This window comes from Daucus carota, chromosome 3 (genome assembly GCF_001625215.2).
Source record: "Daucus carota subsp. sativus chromosome 3, DH1 v3.0, whole genome shotgun sequence".
Lineage (NCBI taxonomy): Eukaryota > Viridiplantae > Streptophyta > Magnoliopsida > Apiales > Apiaceae > Daucus > Daucus carota.
In genome coordinates this window covers 13307429-13334704 of record NC_030383.2, presented here as the reverse complement: position 1 = coordinate 13334704, position 27276 = coordinate 13307429, and the positions used below count along the sequence as shown (strand labels likewise).

At 41.8% G+C, this 27276-nt stretch overlaps 2 protein-coding genes across 2 annotated transcripts; both read left to right on the top strand.

Annotated features, from left to right (window-relative positions):
- The first annotated feature begins 2675 nt into the window (after positions 1-2675).
- On the top strand, positions 2676-10187 carry LOC108211345 (uncharacterized). The gene is made up of 14 exons (XM_017382919.2): positions 2676-4183; positions 4345-4479; positions 4573-4730; positions 5069-5279; positions 5377-5614; positions 5703-5853; positions 5954-6258; positions 7020-8323; positions 8424-8549; positions 8635-8792; positions 8970-9180; positions 9280-9517; positions 9590-9740; positions 9832-10187. Exons 1-14 carry the CDS (start codon positions 2902-2904, stop codon positions 10126-10128), a joined length of 4965 nt encoding a protein of 1654 aa, XP_017238408.2. The 5' UTR covers positions 2676-2901; the 3' UTR covers positions 10129-10187.
- Positions 10188-14530: 4343 nt separating this feature from the next.
- Positions 14531-17591, top strand: LOC135151269 (uncharacterized). Its single transcript, XM_064089132.1, has one exon. The coding sequence runs from the start codon at positions 14825-14827 to the stop codon at positions 17582-17584; it is 2760 nt and encodes a 919-aa protein (XP_063945202.1). The 5' UTR covers positions 14531-14824; the 3' UTR covers positions 17585-17591.
- The last annotated feature ends 9685 nt before the right edge of the window (positions 17592-27276 follow it).

Below are 27276 nucleotides of genomic sequence, written 5' to 3'. Positions count from 1 at the left end.
AAAGTTGGAATATTTCATAAATAAACAAACAAAATTTCAAATTTAGATTTTGCAAGAAAATAAAGTTAATCATGAAAAAGAAATAAAACATGATAATAAGAAGATAATAGTTAACAGAAAATACATAATAAAAGAAATTAAAATATTAAACATTATGTAACCATAAAATATCATGCGTAGAAATGTAACCGAAATCTGCACTCCAACACGTGGAAAGTATAAGATTCCAAACTGTGATAACCAAATAAAGTAATTCATCATGTTCATTGTTCCAGGTACGTAGAGTGTGAACAAACCAACGTAATGGCTAAATCTAGAAATTAGAAAAAAAATTAATAAACATTTATTTTAAACTCACCTAAACGACTCCTCTATATCACTACATATAAAAAACATATTCAATTGAGTAAAAATTGAAAAAGAAAGCTAAATTTGAGTTGATATATCTCATTGGAGAACACAATACAAAACATGGATACTCCCTCCTTCCCATCAGGAAGTTTATGTACATTGTTTTTAATTTTTTCTTTTTTTAATAAAAGTTTAAGCTTTAAACTTTTTTTAGGAATTTAAAATATATATATATATATATATATATATATATATATATATATATATATATATATATATATATATAGGGGGCTTCTCAGCGGGTAACCGGTTTAATTAGTAACTGAGTAACTTCCAATCTCAACCTTTAGATTATTAGATACACACGACTTATGTGTTACGCATGGTACAGGATTCCATCTGTTGCCCTAAATCATAGTTATTCTTTCTCATACGTGCACATACAACATTTATAACTGCTTTTTATACGTGCAAACAAGTGTTTTTCATACTAATTGTGTTATATTTTAAGTTTCATGATTTTTTCAAGTGTTCTGTAAATTTTAATATTATTTATTTTACAATTTTTTTTATATATGTGCTGTATATTATGTTATGTATTTTGTGAATTTTTTATTCTAATGTAAATATGTCTTTTATAAAGAGGTTATACATTTTACAAAAATTTATATTAATTAAAATTATGTGAATTTTTTTTTATAAATCTAAACTAGAAAATTTGTTTAAAATTATGTTTAGAAAATTTTTTATATGTACTGTATTTTATTTTATATTTTTCTCACATGTTCAGTATTTTATTTATTTAATAAATGAAAAACATCATACACACAAAATGAATATACTGAATTGAAAGTGCAAATACAAGATAAAGCCATAAATATAAACTATAAAAAATTATGACCATCAAAATAAAAAAACTAGAATATAGAATCTTGTAAAAAAAAATGCCGCATAAAAATATTTGAATATTTAAATAATAGAGAAGAAAATTTAAAATAGAATACTTTTAATTAATAAAAAATATTATAAACTAAAACATAAGATTAACAGTATTATTTTATAAAATGAATGTACCTGAAGTATCAAGGATTGATACAGACGTGGGGAGAATTATGAGGGGCTGGGCCACGTGTTTAACAGTTTTATTGGATACATCTAAGGTACACTATAAAAAAATTTATCGTGCGGCTGAAGTTGAGTTACCCAGTTACCCAGATTAATAAGTTCCTCATTGAACTATGCCCTATATATATATATATATATATATATATATATATATATATATATATATAATATAAGTATAGTTTAGAGGAGTCTTAGAGCATCTCCAATGGTTGGCACTCTTCAACCGGTGCCAATTTTGACACATAACTCAAAATATTATTTTTTATATTCACACTCTTCCAAATCATTTTTAGCACCCTTCTTTCAAAATACACTCTAATGGTTGGTACTCCAAGATGCCAACTTTATTAATAGAGAAATAATATTTTATGTATTATTGGGACCACAAATCTATATTTTATGTATTATTAGAACCACAAATGAAGTTGGCACCCTACTTTTATGTATTATTAGAACCACAAATGAAATTGGCACCCTACTTTATGAGCTGCCAACTTTTGACACCTTAAAGCCAACTCACAATAGCACTCCAATAGCACTCCAACATCTTCAATGAGGATGCCAACATTCATGCCACATGCATTGACACCCTTCTTGGCACCTCTCATTGTAGATGCTCTTATATTTCAAAAAATAACCCAAAAAACTGATGGGACGGACGGACTAAAAATCAAAGAGACCAAAACACAGACATTAGCTCACACCCCACTACGAAATCTGAATTCTTGATCTGACCTCTGACACGATTTAGCGGATGCCTATATGTATCTAAACTTTACTCTATAACTCCTCTAAATTACTCATTCCGTCCCATTTAATTCTATACACTTTCTTTTTTTGGATGCCCCAATCACTTCTATACATTTCAAAACTTTCCCAAAATAGTCAAATTTTATAATATAAAAATCTCACACACCCACTACTTTCAACTACTTTTCCAAATCTATTAATGGATCTCATTATTTTACTCACTTTTCTTTCTCTTTCTTCCTGCTTTACATTATTTTATACATTTTTTTTTAGTATTTGTGCCCAATACAATTCCGAGGGACAGAGGGAGTATACGAATACAGCCGCCAGAAACTCAAAACGCAGTAATCACTTGTATTAAATTAGTTAACTACCACTCCCATAGTTTAATAAACCCACATGATCAACAAGGGGATCTATCTATTCAACGGGAAGAAAAAACATTAATTTACTCCCACACCGTCCAGGCGTCCACAACTTTTTTCCCTCTAATCATCTATTTCACACAGTAACTACAGACCTTTTTCACCTTCCCTTGTACCTTTGACATAAAGCACCTATTCCTTGTTTTCGTACTCAACTTGTCATACTAGTTCATATCCAGAGCTGTCACAAACAAAATCCAACATAAACACACATCCAATCTAGACACAAACACAACTGATTTATAGCAATATGAAGATGCTCACCGCTATTCTATTCGTTTCATTTCTGGTCATGCTATGTTTCGGAATCCTGGTTACGCCACTGCTCGACACCATGAATTCGACGCAGAATTTAACAGATGGTGACACTATTGTCTCGTCCGGTGGAATTTTCGAGTTGGGATTTTTCAAACCAGGCGAATCAAATAAACATTATCTGGGTATTTGGTACAAGACGGTATCTGTAAAAACTGTGGTGTGGGTGGCCAATAGAGAGGCCGGGGTCAACGGTACTACTAGTGTATTGAAGTTGACTAGCTCAGGAACTCTTAATCTTCACAACAGTACTAATGGCTTCATCATATGGTCTTCTAATAGCAAAAGGCTAGGTGGCAATCCAATTTTGCAGCTTTTCGATAATGGGAATTTAGTTATTAGGGAGAAAGATGATAATAGCCCGGATCATTATTTGTGGCAGAGTTTTGATTACCCAACTGACACACATTTGCCTGAAATGAAACTTGGATTGAATCTTGTGACTGGTTTTGAGAGGTATTTGTCTTCTTGGAAGAGTAATGATGATCCAGCACCTGGGGTTTTTAATTATCACTTGGATCCTGCTGGATATCCGCATCTTGTTTTGAGGAATGGTGAGGCCGAGACGTATCAGACGGGCCCCTGGGATGGTTTTCGGTTCACTGGGAGGCCGAAGATAAGCAACAATGGGATTTATAATCACAGTTTGGTTTATACTAAACAGGAGGTTTATTATACGTTTGAGTTGCTCAATAGCTCGGTTTTTTCAAGATTTGTGTTGAATCAGAGTGGGGAAGGGCAGCGTTGGACATGGGTTGATCGGAACCATAAATGGGAGCTTTTCCTGAAACTACCAACTGATAGTTGTGATACGTTTAAACGCTGTGGTGCTTATGGTAGCTGTAACATTGATAGGGGTCCTATATGTGGTTGTTTGGATAAATTTGTGCCTAAAAATGAAGATGATTGGGGGAAAGCAGATTGGTCTAGTGGATGTGTTAGGGGGAAACTATTGAATTGCAGAAAGGGTGATGGATTTAAAAAGTATTCTCGCGTTAAAGTACCAGACACAGATTCGTCCTTGTTTAATGACAGCATGAGTCTTCAGGAATGCCATACAGCGTGCTTGAAAAACTGCTCTTGTATGGCTTATTCAATTCTGGACATAGCAGGTGATGGAAGAGGGTGTTTGCAATGGTATGGTGACTTGGTTGATATTAGGGAACTCTCTGGAGGTGGTCAAGATTTATATGTGAGGGTAGCGCTTTCTGACTCAGGTAACAATTTTTAGACATATATGTTCCGTATTAAACATAATGAACACGAAATAGTAATATAATGTGCTATATACGATTTTTGAAATTAAGTTCTCTCTGGTTTGCTATGATCCTGGCAACTCCTTAGGCTTCTAATGGTTATTTTGACCGAAATTTGTTAGATGAATCGAAAGGGAAAGATGGAAGTAAACTGCTTATTATCTTAGTGGTGTTGGTGGCATCAGTTTTACTGGTTCTAGTGTTGGCATTTTATCTGTGGAAGAAGAGAACAAACAAATTGTTGACGAGACCAGATGGTAAATGAATCAATTAGTTCCCCGGTCAAGTTGTATAGGTATATGCATATCCATATCATCCACAGGAATCCCCTAATAAATATTGTATTTTAGGGAGTCTTGAAAGCAATTCCATGAAAGAATTCAACTCCGAGAGCCACAAAGAAGACCTGGATCTACCATTCTTTCGCTTATCCACCCTAGCTGAGGCTACAGACCACTTTGCAATCAGTAACAAACTCGGACAAGGTGGATTCGGGCCAGTTTTTAAGGTAACTTCAAGTTGTTCCCTTAACTGCACTGCCCTGTTACTTATCCATGTAATGTGTTTTAACATGAATATGCTTTTCAATTATTTAGCTAGATAAGCAATGACTTCCTTTTCTATTATTGTAGACTTTTATACATAGACAGGATGTATGGTGTTATAGTACTTGTAACTTGTGCTCAGAAGAGAGTGTTGATTTTACAAGTGAGAATATTTTGATAGTCACTACACGACTTCAAGCCATATCAACCCATATATATAGGTTGAAAGAAATACATTGTAAATTTTTTATTGGAGGATCCATAGAAGCATCATTGAAATTTTATTCGCTGTGATCCTCAGGGAGTATTGAAAGACGGTCAAGAAATAGCTGTGAAGTGCCTTTCAGAAACGTCCAAGCAAGGAATCAATGAGTTTATGAATGAAGTAAAATGTATTGCCAAACTTCAACATCGGAATCTAGTAAGGCTGCTAGGATATTGTGTTCAAGGGGAAGAAAAGATGTTAATCTATGAATACATGCCTAACAAAAGCTTGGACTGGCACATATTTGGTTTGGCTCTATAAAACTTTATTTCCCTTGCCTACAATAATGCAAAAACAGCATGTCGTATCTATAATCCTCTGACATCAAATCTTAATCTTGACAGATGAAAAACAAAGCACGTTTCTTGACTGGCCTCAACGTTTCCATATTATTGATGGAATTGCTCGTGGCCTTCTCTATCTTCATCAAGATTCCAGACTGAGAATTATCCACAGAGATCTCAAAGCAGGCAATATATTGCTAGACAAAGACATGAACCCAAAAATTTCAGATTTTGGCCTGGCTAGGAGTTTTATAGAAAATGAGAACGAGGCTAACACAAACAGAGTCGTCGGTACATAGTAAGAGAAACAAAGTAGATATCTTACTTTAACATTTTTTAAGTTATTGGTGATGATTTTGTGATGCATGGACAACGTTATGTTGCAGTGGCTACATGCCCCCAGAGTATGCAGTAGATGGACTTTTTTCTGTGAAATCAGATGTCTTCAGCTTCGGTGTTTTAGTGTTAGAAATTGTCAGTGGCAGCAGAAATAGAGGATTCATTCATAGAGACCACCGTCATAATCTACTTGGGCATGTAAGTTATGCTATGTTTAAAATCATTGACTCTGTTTGTACATCCAGTGTTTTACTGAAGATTTTGTTTGACAATATTTGACTCCCAATGCTGTATTCAGGCATGGAGATTACATCAAGAAGGCAGGTCTATTGAACTTATCAAAGGGGAAATAATCCAAGACTCATGCTATATACAAGAAGTCCTACGATCAATTCATATTGGTCTTTTGTGTGTGCAACAATCTCCAGATGATAGGCCAAACATGTCATCAGTGGTTTTAATGCTCGGCAGTGAGGGGGAGCTACCAGAACCTACGCAACCTGGTTTCTTTACAGAAAGAAATATAGCTGAAAGTGAATATTTCTCCAGTACACATCCACATTATTCAGCTGAAGCCACCACCAGCACACTGTTACAAGGTCGGTAGAACATAATGATTGAAACTTAACTAATGGCTCGAAGGTATAGAGAAGGAAACTTGATATTCAACGTATTTAGGGCAGTACTCATACTTTTTTGTTCCATACTCTTTGTTCTTTCTCTCTTTTTCTTAAATTCTGGAGCAACATGTATATATTTTCCCAGTGATGTACAGCATAAAGTGAATACAGTGGTAAACTTAAGTCGCGCACAATGCCATGTCGTTTCCCAGCTGCTTCGTTGGCCACATTAGACAAAAAAGCGAGTACTAGCAGTATGTCAAGTGCAGAACCTTAAGGAGTGTTCTGGACTTGGACGTAGTGCTCACTGGCATGTATGTGAGCCATCTCACATCTGAAATGATCTATGGACAGGCTCTATAGAGATATTACAGAATGTTATTCAATTAAAAGACTTATAAACTTAATAAGTTTGCTTAAACCATGATTAATCCGGCACAAACTTATGCAATGTATTATTAAGCATATTTTATTAAATTAATAAATAATACTAGAATCTACAGTTTTTAATCTCAGAATGGACATTACATAGTCAACCGTAGGGTTCAAGTCATGCAGACAGCACTAGCAGTCAATTAGTCATAAATAGAGGAAAGACTTGGAAATTAGACTTGATGTTCATACTACAGATTGTGATGGAAAAGTGTGTGGTACATAATTCACATACATGTCATTAAGAAGAATTCACAATTAAGAGCCGGGGACAACTGTTCGGATTTTTCATTTCTCTCTGAGCAACAACTGAAATAACATAACAAAGCTAATGGAAGGTTGCAGCTCTGCGACAGTTTTGTTACCCTGCATTTTGTTATTTTCTGTTTTACTAAACTGTAAAGTAGCAGCAGCCGGAGACATTATAGGATCCAACCAAATCCTTAGAGATAATGGAAGCACTATTGTTTCATCTGGTGCTCATTTCGAGCTTGGATTTGTTACTGTTGGGAGTTCCGCAAATCGGTATGTGGGTATATGGTACAAGAAGATAGCGGAAAAGACAATTGTGTGGATTGCCAATAGAGAAGCTCCTCTTAATACTTCATCAAATCTCTTGAGACTTAACAGCAACGGAAATCTTGTCATTCTCAATGCTTCTGATGATGTGGTTTGGTCATCAAACTCCACGGCATCTGTGAATAATCCTGTCGTGCAGCTGCTGGATTCTGGGAATCTTGTTATTAGAGATGAAAGTGAGAAGGATAATTACCTGTGGCAAAGTTTTGATAACCTTGGCGACACTCAATTACCGGGTGCTAAGCTCGGGTGGAATTTTGAAACTGGGCTAGAAAGATATCTCACTTCCTGGAAGAGTCTTGATGATCCATCTCCAGGTCAATATACAGATCATATTGACCGTAATGGATTTCCTCAGCTAATGACGAGGAAAGGTTCTGCTATAGCATCACGTGCGGGGCCTTGGAATGGCATTAGATTTTCTGGCACGCCCAACTTGAACCCCAATAAAATTTACACATACGGTATTGTTTCTAATGATAAGGAATTATATTATCATTACGAAGCTGTTAATAGTTCAGTTTATACAAGGAGGGTATTGAATCCATTTGGTCAAAAACAAAGATGGGTATGGGTCGAAAACACTCAAATTTGGCAGGTTTATCATTCTGGACCAATAGATGATTGTGATCATTATAGGGTATGTGGAGCTTATGGGAGCTGTAACATTGACAAGTCTCCTGTGTGCACGTGCTTCAATGGTTTTCAGCCAAAAGATAAAAAAGGATGGGATGCTGCAGACTGGTCCAGTGGCTGTGCAAGGAAAGAAAATCTGAGTTGTGTGAATGGAGAGGGATTTGTGAAACATTCAGGCTTGAAATTACCAGATACCCAGCGTTCTTGGTTTGATAAGAATATGAGCCTTGGTGAGTGCGAGAAAGTGTGTTTGAGCAATTGCTCATGCACAGCTTATGCAAATACAGATGTTCGAGGCAGTGGAAGCGGATGCTTGTTATGGTTTAATGAGCTTATTGATATTAGAGAGGAGAAAGAGAATGGTCAAGTTCTTTACATAAGAATGGCTGCATCTGAATTAGGTATTCTGAGTGTTTTCATTTACTACCTGTTTATTACATATATGTCTTTCCCTCTTTTGTGAATCTAGTAAATTGATTTACTTTCTGGTTAATTATGAAGCTAAAAAAGGGAGATCAAAAGTATGGTTCGTATGGATACCTATTCTGATGACGGTAACAATGATGTGTGTGTGCCTGTGGGTAATCAGGAACAAAAAGAGGAATAAGAAGAAGAAGCAAACAGAAGGTATTACAATAATTCAATGTTTTCTTTCGAATTTTCAAGTTTATGCTTTTACTTTACTGTATGAGTTTGCACATGGAAATTGCAGGGATAACAAACCCGTATTTTGAAAATGGTGGGAGCATTGAGATGGGTGCCGAGGATTTAGAGTTGCCATTGTTTGACTTCACAACCTTAGCAAATGCAACCAATGGCTTCTCCAAATACTCCATGCTTGGAGAAGGTGGCTTTGGGCCTGTCTATAAGGTACTGCAATTGTCATGCCAGCATTTGATCCGTGGCCTCAACAAATGAAATTATATGAGTTGAATGCATGTGTGACTCGTGGTCCATGGTCTTGCTTTTTTATTAGAGTAATTGATGAAAGAAAATTTTATTTTATCCCATTACAGAAGATGACAGTTTCTCATTGATATGATTCAGGGTATGCTCGACGATGGAAAAGAAATAGCTGTAAAGAGGCTTTCAAAGGATTCGAGGCAAGGGTTGAAAGAGTTTAAAAATGAAGTTTCATGCATTGCTCGACTTCAGCACCGAAATCTTGTGAAGCTTCTCGGGTGCTCTGTGCAGGAGGGAGAAAGAATATTGGTGTACGAATACATGCCCAATAAAAGCCTGGACTCGTTCATATTTGGTATTCTTTTTCTCTGTAATAATGATATATTCTACTTCTACTAGCAAATTTTTCACCTTGTTCACACTAGTGGATTAACTTTAATGACCTTTTGATCAGATAAGATGAAAGGATACACGCTTGACTGGCCTACTCGGTATAACATGATTAATGGCATCGCCAGGGGACTTCTCTATCTTCATCAGGATTCTAGATTGCGGATCATACACAGGGATCTTAAAGCCAGCAATGTTTTGCTCGATCTTGAGATGAACCCAAAAATTTCAGATTTTGGCACAGCAAGGATCTGCGGAGAGACGGAAACAGGATCCAATACAACCAGAGTAGTTGGAACATAGTAAGAATATCTACCATTCTAAGAAATAATGTTTCTATTAGCAAAAATGTGATAGATCAGATGTTCTTGCAGTGGTTACATGTCTCCTGAGTATGCAACGGATGGCATATTTTCGGTGAAATCTGATGTTTATAGCTTTGGGGTACTGGTTTTGGAGACGGTTAATGGAAAAAGAAACAAAAATTTTGCTCATCTAGATCACAATCTGAACCTTCTCGGACATGTAAGTTTCTAGACCATCATATAAAGTAGTTATATTGTCATTACTTATTTTTTACTAATTGAACTCATCGCTAATTTTCCAAATGTTTTAGGCATGGAGAACCTATATAGACGGAAATGTGTTGGACCTAGTAGATGAGGTTATTGAAGATTTAAGCCCTGAACATCAATATGAAGTGTTTCGAGCTATTCAAATAGGGTTATTATGTGTGCAACAATATCCGGCAGATAGGCCAACCATGGCAACGGTGGTGCTAATGCTGACCAGTGAACTTCCCCTGCCTCAACCTAAGCAACCTGGATTTTTCATCGAGAGGAATGTGCACGAAGGAGACTCTTCATCGTGTTCATCCAACTACTGCAGTGTGACAGCTATAGCTCCTAGATAAACATATTATCTCTCGTTTTTATTCTATTCAAAAATATAAATTATGATTGCAGCTTTTAATATTTCTTTGTCCAAAACGAAAGAAAAACGAAATGTGTTATTATAGCATCATTATAATTATACAGCAAATAAATCTATTTCTTATTCCAAGTGATTTTCATTAGATTCTGGTGGTAATTGACTGTATCAGCAAACTCTTTGAGTGAAGCAACTGATTCCCCTCTCAGACCGAACCACTGCTATCAATTTCCCTCCCAAAGTTCATTGATAGATTTTAGCATTAACTTCGATTCCTGTTTTAAATCTATCATATAACAGAGCTTGATGACTCCATTATCAATCGCATAGGACCTGTTCAGGCTAATGTTTTATTTATTTAAGAGTTAATTACACTTTGTCACCCCTAAGTTTGCTACAAACGCAGTTTAGTACCTGAACTTTAAAACGTGGCAATATGTATCCTAAACTTAACATTCCCGTTCACTATTCCGTCCAAATCTGCCGTTAATCTTAACTGTTTGAGAGCTAACAGTGTGTATATTAATTTCTAACGGCTACTTTATCCCCTTGTGACCCCTCAAAAATTATGTATTATATTTTGAAATTATTTTAAACACACACAACGATATAAAAAAATTTAAGATAAATTTTAAAATATGTATCTAGATTTAGAATTTGATTTTTTTTTACATAAACGATGCAACTTATTTTAAAATATGTATTTATTTTAAAATTTTAAAAAAAATTCAGATTCTAAATCAAGATACATATTTTAAAAATTATTTTAAATTTTTAAAAAAATTATTTTTTTTACATAAACGATGTAACTTATTTTAAAATATGTATTTATTTTAAAATTTTAAAATAAGTTACATTGTTTATTGAAAAAAAATTCAGATCTAAATCCAGATACAAATTTTAAAAATTATTTTAAATTTTTTTACATCATTGTGTGTGTTCAGAATTAATTTCAAAATATAATACATAATTTTTGAGGAGTCACAGGGGGTAAAGTAGCTGTTACAAACTAATATACACATTCTTATCTCTTAAACCGTTAAAGTTGACGACAGATTTGGATGGAATAATGACTAGGGGTTACAACTTGCACATGAATATTAAGTGTAGGGTGCATATTGTCACGTTTTAAAGTTCAGGTACTAAAATGCGTTTGGAGCAAACCTAGAGATTATAAAGTGTAATTAACTCTTTATTTAATAACACAAGTCTAATTGTCGTTCATCTTAACGGAATGATTTAGTGAATACTTCTTTCGTCTCAATATATAAGTCCATTTTGACTTTTGATTAATTGACTATACTTTTGACTGAAATTAATAGATATTATATAATTGAAAAAAGAATTTAAAAAAATATCATCAAAAGATAAATCAAATCAATTTTAATATGTAACTTTTCATTTTGTAAAACAACAAATAAATATTTTTTAATAATTGATCAAAAATTTGTCAGTTTGACTCTGAAAAAGCAAAAGAGATTTATAAATTAAGACGGAGGGAATACTAAACTATTTCACTTTTTAAGTTTTGATATATTGCAAAACGAAACAGGAATATGGGGCGGACTAAGTTGATATGCAAGTTTGTCAACAAGGTTCCGGTCAATAGAGGGCGAAGAAATGCAAGTCACCCCCTCACTGATTTTTGGGGAGAAAATTTGGTCGACAATGTGTGGAACTTGGTAAAGAGACGTGTGCTACTACACTGCAGACCAAAAAGTCTTCGGTTCTTGCAAAATCAAATTTGACCTGGTTTTACATATGTAGACACATAGTTGATTTGATAAATCTGGATGATATTCTCTAGACGACAACAAATTTGAATGACATGAATTTTTGAACGAAAATGAAATTGTCATTAAATCTTGTTTTAGACTTCTACTTTTCTGAAAATAAATCTCATTTTAAAATTATAAAATAATACATATAAAATATATATAAACTTTCTTTTCATTATTGAATAATCATATGATTTTACAACTTATGCATTCAAAAAATATATATTCAATTTATTATAGTGACATTGGACCGTTAAATAAAACTTAATGAAAATATTAATAATCATAATAAAAATATAAAATTAATATAATGCTCTACATCTAATTGTAGAATTATTATAGATAATTATTATTATATTATTATTTTAAAATTTTGATATAAACATAATATCAAATTGTATAATATGACAATTTTTTTAATGCATAAGAAAAACAACTTTCCATTTTTAAAAATAAAAAGAAAAACAACTTTCTGTAAGCTAAACAGAGGAATTTCACTTGGTCTGTATTCTCAACGGTTAAGCTACATTTTTAAGATCCAGTCGTCCAGAAGGTTTTTGGTTTCGTCCAGCCACGGGATGCAGTAAACAAATAATCTTAATCATAAAGTTTTACTCGTCCAGTTAAAATAGTTTGGTTAAGGGGTTATCAAACGAGGGCGTAGTATTGTTTTCCCTAACATTATTAGAATCAAAGCCAAACAAAAAGAATATACCTCTTGCTTAGAGTTTAGAAAGTACTCCTTCCTTCCCATTTTAATAGTCCACTTTGCAAAGAAAAAATTTCTCATATTATTTGTCCTATTTCTTTGTCCAATACAATTTTATACAAGTTTCAATGTTAACATTTATTAGCATGTACAATTTTCATGATTTACAATGCAAACTATGTTGACTTTCAACAAAATGAATGAAAATTTAGTAGTGTTTTTGTATAATTAATGCATAACAATGATAACAACATATCATATTTAATTTTTCTTAATGTTGTAGCCATTTTTGTATACCAGGTAAAGGAGAGGACGCGCCCTCCCCAGACATGGTCCGGGAGGTGCGGTCTCTTGTCCAGGAGGAAGAACATGAAGATAAGGGAAGGGAAGGACGCGTCCTCCCGAGAGAGGCGCATCCCTTGACCTAAAAAGAGACATAATTATGAAATATATGATGAAAGAGAGAGGATGAGTGAGTTTCCGTGACGACCCTTCCGAGGGATATGAAGACCAGTTACCAAGCTCATTTGGTAGTTATCAGGCTCATCTGATAGTTCTCGGGCTCATCCGGGCATGATCTACAATCCTCAATCCTGCTATCTGCCGAGTTAACTCTCGTGTGGGGGCTTGAGGTGATCATTGTTCTCGAAGGCCCTCCGGGGTAATCTGAAGGCCGATCATATGTCTGAATCCTGTATTCTGGTGAGTTAGCCCTCATCGGGGGATTGAGACGATCGTGTAATTTGGCTCCTTGTCCACCTTGTCTGAAGATAAAGACCTCACCGGGAGGTGAGGACATGTCCCTGCACCTTGAGGGGTTGGTCATGGCTTGCCCAGATAACTTCTCCATAAGAGTCGTGGTAGATGCTATCTCTCGTAGTGGAGATATCGTTGAATCCGTGATCTATTTGGATTAGGAGTCTGAGGTGGTCATACTCAAGACTAACTCTAACAGGAGTAGGACTCTCCAGGATGGGCCTTCGGCCTATCTCCGACCTTATCGCCAAGAGGCCTAGTCCTGATCAAACTAGGACTCCTGGTTTCATAGAACTACGTACGGCTTGATCCCCTATATAAAGGGGTACGTAGGCACATCAGGGGGATATATCGAGAGTTGTGAGAACGAGAGCAGAAATATATTCCCTTGATCTCAGCCACCCTCAAACACCTAAATCTACCGCCCACGGCGGATTTCCGTCATATAATCACCGTGAAACACCTTATTCCGGCAACGAACCTCACGTTTGTTGATTCACCAAATTCCTCTATCAACAAATTGGCGCTAGAAGGAGGGGCCTAGGTGAAATCTCGAAGAGGAAGAGATGGCCAACCACGATGATGACCCATATGAAGGAGACTATTATGTTGAAGACGAACCGATAGAACCGTACTCACCCGAGCACATACAGGACCCCCGCACCTTGCCAAACAACCCACCCCCGGTTGTAGTCAGTAACACGGAGCTCCTTAGTGCCCTCCACCGGATGGAACAAAGTCAAGCGAGGTATGATGCAAGGTTAGACACCATGGAGTCTGTACTCGAAGAACTCGTCCCTAGACGCTCGCGCCATTCCAAAAGCCAGGGCAGGAGAGGACGTAGACGTTTCAGACGACCAACCCCCCGAATGTTGGAATACGGAGATGCGCCCCCCGACGCTAACCTCCCACCAGGAGCCATAATAAGCCAGGGAGTTTACGACACAAACGGCGCGCCCCTGGACGTGACCACGCCTCCCGCGCAAACGGGAAGGACAGGACAAGAGACGGTCAACCAAAACGCAGACGCCCGACCCCTGGCTGAAAGGCTAGGTATCACCCCAAACAGTTTAGCTATGATCCGCGAGGCCCAACTACCAACCGGTTTCAGAAACCTGCATGCAGATCTCCGCTATCACGGGAATGCCGACCCCCGCAAATTCCTGATCAGGTTCAACATTGAAATGGACCTATATCAGATTCCCGACCTAGTCAGGTGTAGGTTCCTAGCAGCAACCCTGAGGGACAGTGCTCAACAATGGTTTCAAAAGTTGGGAGGAGGAGTCATCTCCTCTTGGGAAGGTATGCAGCAGATGTTCATGACGCAATTCCAAGCCGCAACCAAATACGCTCCACCCGTTACTACGCTTGCCAATGTCAAGCAGCGCGACAGTTAAACTTTGACCGCATATTTCAAGAGGTTTAACCAGGAATCCATGGGAGTGAAAGGAGCCTCAGACGAAACCCTGAAGAACTTCCTTATCGCTGGACTCAAGGTTGGTACCGACTTCTGGAAGCACCTCCAAGGGAAGGACCCGGCCTCTCTGTCCGAGCTATATTCCGTAGCCGAATCCTTCAAAAAGGTAGAGCAGTCGTTGGCCGAGAATCAAAAGGAGATCGCCAAATCTAAATACAAAAGAAAAGATCGCACTCCCAGTCCAGAACCAAGAGGACGCGCCCGCTCTCCGGGTAGGGTAAATATGACTTCGAGCAAAAGAACTTGGAGTCCTCCTCCAAGACAGTCAGGAGTATATACCCCGTTAACAGCCTCAGCTGAACATGTCTATGCGATGACCAAGGATAAGGTGCCGTTCCAGAAACCTCAACCTATTCCGCAACACATAGCCAAAGACAAAAAGAAGTATTGCGACTTCCACGAGTCAGCAGGACATAGCACCTCCGAGTGTCGGCATCTGAAAGAGGAAATCGAATATCTACTCAAAGAAGGATACCTAACGGAATGGGTAAAAAAGTACAGGACAGACCATCCTCCGGAAAGACGCGGCCTCGGTGCTTTACAGAATGACAGGGCTGATGAAAAGCAGAACGATACTCAATTTGTAAGAGAAGGCAGCATCAGGAGCATATTCGGGGGACCTTACATAGGGGGAGGCAGTCGAAAGGCAATGGAGAAATATGCTAAGGAAGCGAAGGACTACCCTCTTACCAACGTGAACCACCTATCGGCCAGAGCCCCACGAGTATTTAAGGGAGAAACCATGGACATCACCTTTACGGAGGACGATGCGAGGTGGGTACACCATCCTCATAATGATGCTTTGGTGATCGCCATCCGCATCGCTGCCTTAAATGTTCATCGAGTATTTGTCGACAATGGTAGTTCGGTCAACATTCTCTACTTCGACACCTACAAGAAGATGGGATTACCAGATAAAGACATGACCGTAGAGAATCTCTACATATATGGCTTCGGAGGGGAGGCCATTAAAGCCAAAGGAACCATACGCTTGCCAGTCACCTTAGGAGAGGCTCCACGAGCGGCCACTCAAATTGCCGAGTTTGTGGTCATCGACCATCCCTCAGCGCATAATGCACTTATGGGACGCCCCCTCTTGAAGGACATGAGGATAATCACCTCCATTTATCATCTTACTTTGAAGTTCCCCACTCCTGGAGGAGTTGGTTGTGTGAAGGGATCCCAATATGAATCTCGCGATTGCTATGGCCGGTCACTCAAGAATTTTCGAGACAGAAGGGGAGTGCCACTCCATGAAGAACTTCATTCGGTCCATGCTCTCTACCTCGTTCAGTATCCAGAAAGCGACAGTGAAGACGCGCCCAGCCCCCCACCACTCGGAGGACGCGTCCCTCACAAGGGCGAGCCCACTCCTGTCGATGAATCAACGTCCGAAGAATGTGAAGAATTGGTTATCGAAATGGAAGAGGCACCTCCAAAGAAAGTCAGGAGGATGGATCAACGGGAGATCGTCATGGAGTTAGAGGAGCCCTCTCCTCCCAAAGAGGTCTTTAAGGACGTGCCCTCAGAACCAAAGGAAACCTTGCACCAGTTCGACTTCGACTTAGACCCAAGATTACCCATGCAAGTGCAGAACACGGGGCCAGCTGAAGATACGATCGACGTGCAAGTTACACCGGGGAGTGATGGCAAGATCCTGAAGATAGGATCCAAACTAGGTCCAGAGGTAAGGAGCAAGCTGATAGAATTCCTTACAAATAGCCTCGACGTATTTGCTTGGAGCCACGAGGATATGGTGGGGATAGACCCGGCAGTTATGTGCCATCACCTGAATGTCGACCCCTCTAAAAAAGGTGCTAGACAAAAGAGAAGACCCATCAGCGGAGAAAGAGCCGAGGCCCTGCAGGAGGAAGTCGATCGCCTCTTGAAAGCAGGATTAGTGAAGGAGTCGTTCTACCCGAAATGGCTAGCAAACCCCGTACTTGTCAAGAAACCCAATGGGAAGTGGCGCACATGCATAGACTTCACGGATCTCAACAAGGCGTGTCCAAAGGATAGCTTCCCACTCCCTCGTATTGATCAGCTGGTAGATTCGACGGCAGGACACGCCCTCCTCAGCTTTATGGATGCCTACTCGGGGTACAATCAGATTCCCATGTATGAACTCGACCAGGAGCACACCTCCTTCATCACCGACAGGGGTCTATATTGCTACATCGGCATGCCCTTTGGGCTCATCAACGCAGGGGCGACTTATCAAAGGTTGGTGAACATGATGTTTAAAGATCAGATTGGGAAGACAATGGAAGTGTATGTAGACGACATGCTGGTTAAATCCAAAAAGGACGATGACCACGTTGCCCACCTGTCTGAGATGTTCGAAATCCTAAGGAAATTTAGAATGAAACTCAACCCGCAGAAATGTGTGTTCGGAGTGGAGTCGGGAAAGTTCCTTGGTTTTATGGTTAACCACAGGGGCATAGAGGCCAACCCAGCAAAGATCAAAGCATTACTGGACATGAAGTCCCCAGCCAACGTTAAGCAAGTGCAAAGTCTGACAGGAAGGATAGCCGCCTTAAATAGGTTCGTGTCAAAATCCTCGGAGAAATGCAAGGAGTTTTTCAAGGCCATCAAAGGTGCATCCAAAGATTTCGAGTGGACGGAGGAGTGCGAGGACGCCTTCATAAAAATTAAGAAACATTTGGGCGAGCCACCCCTCTTAGCCAAACCTCAGGAAGGAGAGACGCTTGTCCTTTAGTTAGCCGTTTCAGACTACTCCATAAGCGCTGTATTGGTGAAAGAAGATGAGGAGGGGCAGTCCCCAATCTACTACGTGAGCAAGAGGTTGCTAGACGCAGAGACTCGCTACACAAGTATGGAGAAGCTGGTATATGCCCTGGTACATGCAACTAGGAAATTGCGACCATACTTCCAGGCTCATAAAGTAGAGGTTAGGACGGCGTACCCCCTCTGACAAATCATGCATAAACCAGAAGTAACCGGTAGGATGATGAAGTGGGCAGTCGAGTTGGGGCAGTTTGACCTAGATTACAAACCAAGAACCGCCATCAAAGGACAGGCCCTAGCAGATTTTATCTTGGAATTCCCTGAAGATGGAGAGGAGTCTGGTCTCCTGATCAAATATGATCCCGACCTACCACCGCAGCAGGCATGCCCCAAGGAAAGCATACCCGAACTCTGGTGGATATTGCATACAGATGGAGCAGTAAATAATGAAGGAGCGGGAGCTGGGATAGTGCTCGTAAGTCCGGAAGGACATAGACTCTTGAACGCAACTCACTTTACCTTCCAGCTCTCAAACAACGATGCAGAATATGAAGCCCTGATCGGAGGGCTCAGGCTTGCCCTTGAAATGAAAGTGAGAAAGCTTGTTATAAAGGTCGACTCCATGTTAGTTGTTGAACACATCAAAGGGGGATACCAGGCAAAAGGACCCAAAACAGCCATGTACCTTAGATGCGTCCAAAAGTTATTGGATCAATTCGGAGAAGTCCAAGTGAACAGGGTACCCCGAGAATTTAATGGAGATGCGGACGCCCTCGCAAAACTAGCATCCCAGAAGGACGCAGCCTTGTTGGGAGTCATCCGCTTAGAAATACAGGAGATACCTAGCATCCCCGAACTTGAGGTAACCGAAATCAAAGATAAAGATGAGAGCCCCACATGGATGACTCCAATTTGGAATTTCATCAAGGAGGGTAGGCTGCCCGAGGACAAAGCCGAGGCCCGAAAATTGAAGTACAAGGCCGCCAGGTACGTAGAGTATGATGGGAAGCTATACAAGAGAGGCTTCAACCAACCATTGCTCAAATGCATCGATGGAGAGGAATGCACCTACGTGATGAGGGAAATCCATGAAGGAATATGTGGAAATCATTCGGGAGGCAACTCCCTCGCCATGAAAATCTTGAGACAAGGGTTCTACTGGCCAACCTTGAGGAGCGATGCTTTCAATTTCGCCAAAGCATGCGACAAGTGCCAACGATTCGCCAACTTCACCAATAGCCCAGCCACCTCTCTCACCAGCATGACTAGTCCTTGGCCCTTCGCTATGTGGGGGATAGACTTGATCGGGGAACTCCCGAAAGCCAAGGGAGGAGTGAAGTATGCAGTAGTTGCGGTCGACTACTTCACTAAGTGGGCAGAAGCCGCACCCTTAGCCACCATCACAGCCAAGAAAATAACAGATTTTGTTTTTAACTCTATTGTTTGCAGGTTCGGAGTCCCTTACAAGCTAATCTCGGATAATGGGAAGCAGTTCGACAGCAAGGAACTAAGAGGCTTATGTGAAAATCTAGGAATCAAGAAAGACTTTGCGGCAGTGTACCATCCCCAAAGCAACGGCCAGACGGAGGCGGTCAACAAAATCATCAAGCATACTTTGAAGACAAAGTTGGAAGATAGCAAGGGGAATTGGCCGGAAGAACTCCCGATGGTCCTATGGTCCTACAACACCACTCCCAGGACAACGACTGGGGAGTCGCCCTTCGTCCTATCTTATGGGTGCGAGGCCATGGTCCCAATCGAGATAGGAGCAGGATCCTTCAGGAGAGATTACTTCGACCAACTTGACAACGATGTGGGTCAAAGGCTATACTTGGACATGATTGAAGAAATCAGAGCCACATCCCAGCTGCGCTTAGCCGCTTACCAACGGAGGACGGCCAGATATTATAACAGCAAGGTGAAGGCTCATCCCTTCCAAGTTGGCGACCTAGTCCTCAGGAAGGTTGTGCTCAATAATAAAAATCCCTAACATGGAGTTTTCGGAGCCAACTGGGAAGGACCCTACAAAGTCAAGGTCATATTATGGAAGGGTACATATAGATTAAAAGACTTAGATGGAAAACCCGTTCCAAGACCTTGGAACGCGGAACATCTAAAGAAGTACTATCAGTAGCCACAGGCTACGTAGACTAGCAATGAATAATCATCATACCTAGTCTAGGGGAGTAGTGTACATATGCTCTTCTTTAGACTAAGGCTCTTGCCAGTCTGTTTATATCCCCTTGGAGTTAACAGCTCCTTGGGACGGGTGCGGTTTCGTACTTGAGCGCATTAGTTATCAGATTTACTATGGGCCAGAGGCCGTGATATAATTCAGTTTTCCTTAATAAAGGCCAAGAGCCACTCCTTTCCCACAAAGAAATGTGTGCAATGCGTGCAGTATGTGTCTATAGACGAATATAAGCAAAGTGTTTGTTGACACTTGGGCAAGGGATGGCAGCCGCACCTTGGGCGCGCCCTCCCCTCAGATAAACGAGGCAAAAAAGCGTGGCAACTTATTAAGGACATTTAACTCACGAATACAGTGAAAAACATCAAGGGTGAAAAACTAGGAGGCGCGCCCTCGGTTAACGAGAAAGGACGCGCCCCCCTCCATAGTTAAAAATACTGATACCTCACCAACGACACGAGTTGATAGGAACGACTCAGACACCACCCCCATCGGAAAGAATAACTCGGGGAGTGGAGTAATCCTCCCCAAGTTCAGGTCAAAGGATGTCCACTACAAGGGGACGCGTCCACCAAAGATAAGTATCCAACTCATCTTCTTTGAATGAGAAGGACCCCCCACTATACTACATCAATCTTTGTATAATGTATGTTGCGCATAAGGAGTGAATTGAGACTCCTTATTAGAGGGCGCGCCCTCGGTGGGACAGTTGCTAGCAAATCTTTGAGTTGGTATGGCAGGGCGCGCTCTCCGAAATATAACAACGACAAACTATTGCACGTCATAAATATAAGATGAATATGCAAAACAAGAAACGACTTGGTGACAATAGTTATTAAAGCAACAGAAAGATGCGAGTGCTATAAATTAAAGGCGCACAGGGCGCGCCCTGTACGCAAGACAAATATACTACAAGTTGCAGGGTTTTACAGAGGACCCACTCCTCAAAAATATTCAAACCATTCAATGTTTAACACAACAATATGATTAAAATGTGATTTACTAGGCAGACGCGTCCTCCCCTTGAAAGTTGCCTTCTTGGCGCGCCGTCCCTTCAGCCGCCTCCTTGGCTAAGGTGGCCTCCAGCTCAGCTCGTTTGGCCACCATCAGTTCAGGGTGCTCCTCAGGGAACTTAGCCATGAAATCGGCTGCGGTCTTCCCAAATTTAGGAAGCCAATCATAGTTAGGCTCCCCAGAGAGGAACGTAGCAATATAGCTGCAAACACCCTCAAAGAAGGACGCGCCCTCAACCTTATCTTTCTCCTCCACCAGACTCCGGTTGGAAGACTCGAGGGTGGAGTTTGCCTTCTTTAAATCAGCAATTTCCTTCTCAAGGTGCGCCCTCTCAGAAGTTAAGCTCTCCTCGGCTGCTTTTTTGGCGCTCTCAGCTGCCTGCAGCGCCTTCTCCTGCCTCTTCGCATCCTTCTTAAGCTGAGAAACCTCCTTCTCCAGGTTCGAAAGGCGCGTCTCTTGAGCCACTTTAGCATTTTCTCGGTCCATATTGTGGACCAACATCTCACAGCTGGCCTTAAGGATCCATGCATCCTTGTCAGCCTCAGACTTGGCGCGCCATGCCCTTAATTCATCGTCCGAGGCGTTGGACGCGCCTATCTCGCCCAGAGCCCTGGTTGAGAGGCCAGAGGAGGACTGCTTCTTTAACACCCTCTGTTTTTTCGGGACCCTAGAGTCCTCTAGCGTGGGATTGGCCTTGTCGCCCAGCTTCTGGGTGTCGAGGGCAGGCGCGCCCCGTTTTGATCCTGAGGGTTGTGCAGACGCGCCCTCCCCAGTGTTGAGCTTTGTCCGGTTGAAGAAAGCAGGAACGTTTGTCATATCTGCCAAGCAATGATAAAGACACGTCAGTCACATACATAAATTGATAAACCAAAGATATGGATATAAGATGTGCTTCAGAAGTAAACAAGTGAGGTCATGCAAATATATGAAAAGTGTAAGACGCGCCCTCAAAATATAGGGAGGGCGCGCCCAGTCATACCTTGGTCGGATAAATTTTCGGGACTTGGCTCCCTGGACTCTTTCCTAGAAAACCTATGCTTCCTATCTGTGAGGGGTTTACCGTCCCTAAACACTTTGAACCCCACCTTGGTGCCTATGTTGGGGGGAAGGAAACCAGCCCTAACAAGATTTGGGGTGGTGACGAGAAGTGTCATGTTCTTCCTCTCGTGAGGAAGATTCAGAATGTGTTGCGCTCTTTCCAGAGCCTCATCCTCTAGAGAGGGCATCCCTCGTTCAACTAAAGAAGGTAAAGGACAAGTCAACAAAAAGGGTCTCAACAAATGAAAGGACGCGTCCTAAGAAAAGATGTGCTAACCTGGAGAAATGTTGAACTGCGTCCTAACCCTCTTAACGTCATAGACGTAAAAGAAAGGTTCTTTCCATTTCTTGATGTGGGAGGCGCGCCCTTCACTAAATCCTTTGTTGTTGTGTTGCTTCCTGACAACAAGGAAGAAGTAGCCCAAAGAACTTCTTGTGAGCCGGAAGAAATAACTCAACTCTTCCATAGAGGGCGCGCCATACCCCTCGTCTCTATATAGGATGTACAGGCCTGCTGCCAACTTATAGGAGTTTGGTGACAGCTGGATGGGTGCGATATCAAACCATTCACAAATAGCCTCGAAATACTCATGTAAAGGCGCGCCCACTCCTAAGCTCACATGTCGAGGGGTCAGGACGAGGCGAGGAATTCTGTAATTTCCTATGTCAAATCGATGAGCCCTCATTTCCTCGAGGGGTACCACAGCAGTCCCCTTTTGCTCGTAATAGGCCATTGTCCATTCCAACTCCTCCCAGGAAAGTGAAGAGGGTTAGTCTACACAGCTTAACTTCCCCTTATTCTTCTTTATTTCTTCGACCATTTTGAAAGAGAGCTCCATATCCTCGTACTCAGTCCAATCCACATCTTCTTCCCATTCTTCCACCTTTGGATGTGAGTATGGCTCAGGAGAGGGTGGAGGAGATGGGTGAACCCTGGGCACCTTGCTTGAGGACGCGCCCTGAGAGCTCTCTTGGTTATCATTATCCTCGCTAGCTTGGTGGGAGGACGCGCCCTCGCCCCCCTTGTCAGAGAGCTCGTAGTTTGGATCATCCTTGTCACTAGGTGAAGAGGGGGAGGTGTCATGTTCCGAGGATGAAATGATTTGGTAATATTTTCCCTTCCCTTTACGGGTAGGGATGGATGCGCCTTGTGGTTCCTCCAGCCAATTTTCGAACTCGGAATCATAATCTACAGGGCGGTTAGTCAAGGGAGGAGTGCTGGTGGCCTCGTCAGCCGGAGGGGGTGGAGTAGTCATATGGGGGGTTGAGGAATGCGAAGACTCCATATCTCGTGCAAGGTTACGGATAATTCTCTCCTTCTCGTCTTCAGAAAGAATGTAAGAGGGGCGTGGTGGAGTTGGAGAAAACACCTCTGGAGGAGAGAGGGAGATGCCTCGTCTTTCTAGGAAGTTTCTGAATGGATGGAAGGGTGGGGACGCGCCCTCGCCTGCCAGCTGAAAAAAAATAAGAAAGGAGTCAGGGCGCGCCCTCTTGGTAATAAGATTGAGAAAATGAATTAGAAAGAGGTGGAGGAAAAAAGAAGGGTGTAGGTTTGGGGTATAAGGGAAGACGCGTTGGGTAAGCAGGGCGCGTCCTCCTATTAGTTGGAAGGATTCTCAATAAAGGGAGACACAGGGGAGTGTTCAGTTTAAGATACATTAGCCTAAATTACAGGAGGCGCGTCCAAAAAGAGAGGACGCGCCTTGGGCCTAGAGATGCGAATTTACATTCTACAAACACTTTTATATAAAGCTACAGCGGATCAAACGGATCAAAGACGAGAAGATGCAAATATATATACATATGCATATTTGAAGAACGCGAAGAACATGGAGGTAGTCGAAAGGACATATGCTTAGATCTACTAATTAACTCAGCGAAATCTGACGAAAATGGATGGAGATCGTACCTTGGTAGATGGGGAAGCAATTGGCTGGGTTGAAATCGCAAATAGTGGCCGGAAAATACGATGTCGTGCTCGGAAAGCTCAAATCGCCGGAGAGAGAATGGCAGTTGCGTGAAATGAAGAAGACGAATGTGTGAAGGGGTATTTATAGGAAAGGAAGGGACAGCTGTCAGTTTGAATTTCAAATTAAATAACAGGTGGAATGTTGGACGAGGAAGGACGCGCCCACTACGAAGGACGCGTCTTATCAAAGGAAGAAGTGCAAAAGAACTGGATGAACAGCAAAGCGACAGAGGATGTGAAGATTCCCCTAACATTTTCAATAATAGGAGAATCTGGGGAGTACTTGTTGTAGCCATTTTTGTATACCAGGTAAAGGAGAGGACGCGCCCTCCCCAAACATGGTCCGGGAGGTGCGGTCTCTTGTCCAGGAGGAAGAACATGAAGATAAGGGAAGGGAAGGACGCGTCCTCCCGAGAGAGGCGCATCCCTTGACCTAAAAAGAGACATAATTATGAAATATATGATGAAAGAGAGAGGATGAGTGAGTCTCCGTGACGACCCTTCCGAGGGATATGAAGACCAGTTACCAAGCTCATTTGGTAGTTATCAGGCTCATCTGATAGTTCTCGGGCTCATCCGGACATGATCTACAATCCTCAATCCTGCTATCTGCCGAGTTAACCCTCGTGTTGGGGCTTGAGGTGATCATGGTTCTCGAAGGCCCTCCGGGGTAATCTGAAGGCCGATCATATGTCTGAATCCTGTATTCTGGTGAGTTAGCCCTCATCGGGGGATTGAGACGATCGTGTAATTTGGCTCCTTGTCCACCTTGTCTGAAGATAAAGACCTCACCGGGAGGTGAGGACATGTCCCTGCACCTTGAGGGGTTGGTCATGGCTTGCCCAGATAACTTCTCCATAAGAGTCGTGGTAGATGCTATCTCTCGTAGTGGAGATATCGTTGAATCCGTGATCTATTTGGATTAGGAGTCTGAGGTGGTCATACTCAAGACTAACTCTAACAGGAGTAGGACCCTCCAGGATGGGCCTTCGGCCTATCTCCGACCTTATCGCCAAGAGGCCTAGTCCTGATCAAACTAGGACTCCTGGTTTCATAGAACTACGTACGGCTTGATCCCCTATATAAAGGGGTACGTAGGCACATCAGGGGGATATATCGAGAGTTGTGAGAACGAGAGCAGAAATATATTCCCTTGATCTCAGCCACCCTCAAACACCTAAATCTACCGCCCACGGCGGATTTCCGTCATATAATCACCGTGAAACACCTTATTCCGGCAACGAACCTCACGTTTGTTGATTCACCAAATTCCTCTATCAACACTTAATATGTGTGATTTGAGCAAAGTGGACAATTAAAATGGGAAGGAGGGAGTAACTGAATACATATTGAAGTAAATAAAAGCATGCGCAATTCTCTTTTCTGGCAAACTTTTGCCTGTTCTGGACGCTTCAATGAAAAAGTTGCAGTATGTGATTTATTCAGATTTCATATTTGGCCAACATTATTTGATGAATATATGGACTTATTTAAGAAATTAAGATAAACCAAACGAGTTCATTGTAAGCTTAACGCTATGGCAATGTCCATATATCATCATGTAAAAGACTTTGAAATTCAAAGTCACCAAGATGTTGCAAATTTACTGTTATAGCCAAATTTGGCTAGGTCCTTATTGGGCCGGGTATGTACTTGGTTTAACTAAGTAAGACATGAATTGGACTAAGAGTCCTATATGAGGTATCGGGACGCGCCCTTCTGCATACAAAGGAAGGACGCGACCGACCCTTGAAGAGACTAGTCTGAACGGAAGGGCGCAGCCCTCCGTGGCGTGACTAATCCGCCGATGTTGTGTGAAGAAGACGCGTCCTCCGAGTCACAAGGAGGGACGCCTCACTTGAGAATGTTGATGGAAAGACGCGACCGACCCTCCGTCCACCCTGTTATGACCAAAATTGGTCATGGTGTTGGAGGAGGGCGCGCCCTCTTCGGAGGTGACCGAGGGTCACGGTCCTTGTAAGAAATGGACCATAAGATGAAGACCAAGGGCGCGCCCTTAGCGGGACGATCCCCTGGGCGCGGCCTTCGGATATTGGAAGACAGGTCTGACCTGTTGTTGGGACGACTCATGGGACAAGACAACGAAGATGAAGGGCGCGCCCTCAGGGGTCGCACCCACATGTAAATGTATTGAGTGAGAGGATGAGTGAGTCTCAGTGATGACCCTTCCGAGGGATACGAAGACTTACCCTTCCGAGGGATACGAAGACTTACCCTTTCCGAGGGAGAAGAAGACCCCCCCCCTCCGGGGGATATGAAGACCTACCCCTCCGGGGTATATGACGACCCTTCTGAGGGATATGAAGACTAGTGCCAGGCTCATCTGGAAGTTATCAGGCTCATCTGGTAGTTCCCGGGTTACGACCGGGCGTGATCTATAATCCCCAATCCTGCTATCTGCCGGGTTGTCCTCGTGCGGGGGCTTGGGGTGATCACGGTTGTAGAAGGCCCTCAGGGGTGACATGAAGGCCGATCATATGTCTGGGTCCTGTATTCTGGTGAGTTAGCCCTCATTGGGGGACTGAGACGATCGTGTAACTTGGCTCCTTACTTGTCTTACCTCTTAGTGAGAACCTTCACTAAGGGGGAAGGGCGCGCCCTACACCTCAGGAAATTGGTCACGACTCTACCAAGATGTCTCCTCCATGCTACGAAAAGTAGCGGTTAGTGTCATCTCTCGTAGTGGGGATGATGCCGTATCCGTGATGTACTTGGACTAGGAGTCTGAGGTAGTTGGCCTCAAGGCTTAATTCTAACTGGAGTAGGACTCTGAAGGCGTTGGACGTCTAAGAGATAAGTCACCACCTCAGGGTTGGTCTTATCCCCAAGAGGCCTAGTCCTGATCAAACTAGGAGTCTTGGTAATAGAACTACGTACGGCTTGATCCCCTATAAATATAGGGGTACGTAGGCACATTAGGGGATCATGAGTTGCGAGCACGTGAGACCAACTCAAAACCCTAATCTCAGCCACCCCCTAAAACGCACAACCACCGCACTCCGACGACCAAAACCACCGTCATAGATCTTGATTCCGGCCATGAACCTCATCTTTGTTGATTACCAAATTCCTCTATCAACAAATTGGCGCTAGAAGGAGGGGCTATTCAAGATCTTCATCTTAGGAGGAAGAGATGTCACACGACGGAGATTCGCACGTAGAGGAGGAGCGTTTTCCGGCAGGGCGATGGCTAGAGCACAGGAGAGGAGGAGACCCTGATCTAATTCTCCAGAAGAGGATGATATCTCCATCAGGAGTTTGAAGGAGGACGATCATCAACGAAATTCTAGGAGGTAAATAAATTTGCGAGCAAGGTTTTCTGGACCGGGGAGTCGTCGAAGGATGCAATTTTTGGAGACCCGGCGCGTTCGAAGGGTACGCCTCCCCCTGACAGGGTACACCTCCAGGAGATCTGGTGTCCGACTACCAC